Here is a 2,652-nt window from a genome sequence, read left to right as displayed (position 1 = left end):
AGCAAGCACGATTATTTGATACTTTGTCTTTTTTGCCCAATTTAAATACTTTTAAATTTAAGTTGTTTAGTGCATTAGTTCTACAGAATTCATCAGCATCATCACCATTCCATTGATCTGCATGCGCTGCTAGCTGGTAAGCTGGTAGCCAGCTAGCTGCCGGGCCAATAGCTGATGGAGGACAAGTTCGGCAAATAGGAATAGCTAGCTCCAACAGAAACTCTAGAAAGTCTGAGCTGGTCATCCCTTCCCTTGCATATGTATATGACAAAAGGCAATAAGATATATCGATGATAGATAAAAGTGTGTGTTACATATCTAGGCATGAAAAATACAAAGATGGACGTGCTATTGAAATGAATTCGTCAGCAGTTGTCGAAGAAATTGGACTGGATGATGCCAGGATTGAATGGCCTAATTCGCCTAGTTAATCAGCCGTCGTCGTCGTACGTAGAGCAGACTGTTTTGCTATGATGTACACTCAGCAAGCACGATGGATATGATGGATTAATCTATGGTGTGTGCTCATGGTGGCCACGCGCGCCCACGATACCAGAGGAGAAAAGGAGGAGATGTCAATGGCAAGGCGGCATGAAAGCTGGAAAAAGGAGGAAGAAGAACGGCATGCCCGCACTCAACATTCGGCCAAAACACCCTGAAATCGACTATAAAACACGGCAGCGGAGGCGTGTGTCTGCCACACTACTGCCGAAGCGTGCCACCACAAACCACTACCATCTCCATCCATCAATCTTACTAGGTCCAGTCGATCGCCATGGCCGTGAACGACACCAAGCTGGCCGACGCGGAGAACCCGACGGCGGCGATGAAGTGCGACTCGGCCGACGACGTGGACTTGGCGGGGCGCGCCAACTGGCTGCGGGCAGCGGTGCTGGGCGCAAACGACGGCCTAGTCTCCACGGCCTCGCTCATGCTCGGCGTGAGCGCGGTAAAGCACGACGTGCGCGCCATGGTGGTGTCGGGGTTCGCGGGCCTGCTGGCGGGGGCGTGCAGCATGGCCATCGGGGAGTACGTCTCGGTGTGCTCCCAGCGGGACGTGGAGCTCGCGCAGCTGGAGCACGACGGCAGGCGGGGCGGCGACGAGGAGCGGGACCTGCCGAGCCCCGTCCAGGCCGCGGCGGCGTCCGCCCTGGCGTTCTCTGTCGGCGCCTTGCTGCCGCTGCTCGCGGCGGGGTTCATCGTCGGGTACAGGATGAGGGTGGCCGTGGTGGTGGCCGTGGCGACCATGGCGCTGGCCGCGTTCGGGTGCGTCGGGGCCGTGCTGGGACGGGCGCCGATGGCGAGGTCGTGCGCCAGGGTGATGGTGGGCGGGCTCGCCGCCATGGGTGTCACCTTCGGCCTCATGCGGCTCTTCCGCGCCAGCGGCATATGACAGAGGTTTTTTGTTGTTGTTGTTGTTGCCGCCAAGTACGGCGTCCATGCTTTTCTCGTGATCCTGGTTGCGCCAACCTCCTGATGACCTCCGTGCATGCATGCCTCCCTGAATCGATCGGTGCATGCCGGTCATGTTCCTCAGTTATCTAATTATTATTACTCTTATAGTATTACTTATACTCTGTCTTTGCATGCCACGGCTGCCTGCCATGCCAATGTAACCAAAACTTAAAGTTGGACATTTGGTTGTTTGCCTAATGTTTTTCATTTCGAAACTCGACAAACCAGGCCTTTGCCGAGTGCCTTGAGGAAAACACTAGGCAAAAAAGGCGCTCGTTAAAAACAGAACTCGGCAAATATCAAACATTACCGATTATGTCATGTAAGACAAAGACATAGTTTCGACCCAATTTTGAATTCAACCAAAAAAAATTCAAAATTAGAAAACTTGTGCATGAAGTCCTTTTATGTGACCTAGTTCCACAAAAAAATACCAAACTTGTAATATGGAAATTTGAAGAAAATAATCACAAAAACGCTAGCATGTACTCAGCTTTTTACCTAGATGATGATGTTGATGGCCAAGTTGATGTCAAACTTCGTAATAATTGCCCAAAAAGGGCACGAAGCTTCATATTTGCATGCCGAATAACATTATCAACCAAAGTTTCATCTTTTTTTACAACAATCTGATTTTTCATTTTATCAAAGATAAAACAGGATGTTTTATGAATGAAGTACAAAAAGTCGATGGCGCACAATTGCACCACAAAAAGTTGCAGAATTATATTATTAGTGGGATGGTAAATTCTGGGGGATGAACATTTTGTTCTCCTTGTATCTAAGTTTGGTCTTATTTCTGAGTTCCAGTCGATGTTCGAAAAGTTCGCCAAATTTTGATCTACGTCTATCGCACCATTCGGTAAAAAAAAAGGAAAAATATGTTAAGGTGACCTAAAAGTGTGTTATGCGGCATCTGAAAGGTTTTTTCAATTTTTTTTGACTCCCTTACTATGAATGCCCATGCTAGCCTTTTTGACCCAAATTTGAATGCAACCGAAAGAATTTAAAGAAAAAGAACAAAAAAAAGGAAAATGTGCGCATAGCATCCTTCATGTGATACAGTTCTCAGGAAAAATTACTAAACTTGCAACATTCTAATTTGAAAAAAATAACTTTAAAAAAAATGCAATCATGTATGAGTTAACTTGGTTTTCTACATTGATGGCCAAATCCATGTCATACTTCATTACTCCC

At 47.4% G+C, this 2,652-nt stretch overlaps 1 protein-coding gene across 1 annotated transcript; it reads left to right on the top strand.

Moving 5' to 3' along the window:
• The first annotated feature begins 693 nt into the window (after positions 1-693).
• LOC127345049 (vacuolar iron transporter homolog 5) lies at positions 694-1,662 on the top strand. The gene has a single exon (XM_051371456.2). The coding sequence runs from the start codon at positions 776-778 to the stop codon at positions 1,391-1,393; it is 618 nt and encodes a 205-aa protein (XP_051227416.1). The 5' UTR covers positions 694-775; the 3' UTR covers positions 1,394-1,662.
• The last annotated feature ends 990 nt before the right edge of the window (positions 1,663-2,652 follow it).

The sequence above is a fragment of the Lolium perenne genome, chromosome 3 (assembly GCF_019359855.2).
Source record: "Lolium perenne isolate Kyuss_39 chromosome 3, Kyuss_2.0, whole genome shotgun sequence".
Lineage (NCBI taxonomy): Eukaryota > Viridiplantae > Streptophyta > Magnoliopsida > Poales > Poaceae > Lolium > Lolium perenne.
Note: the sequence above shows the minus strand (reverse complement) of the source record. Positions and strands in the feature narration are given on the sequence as shown.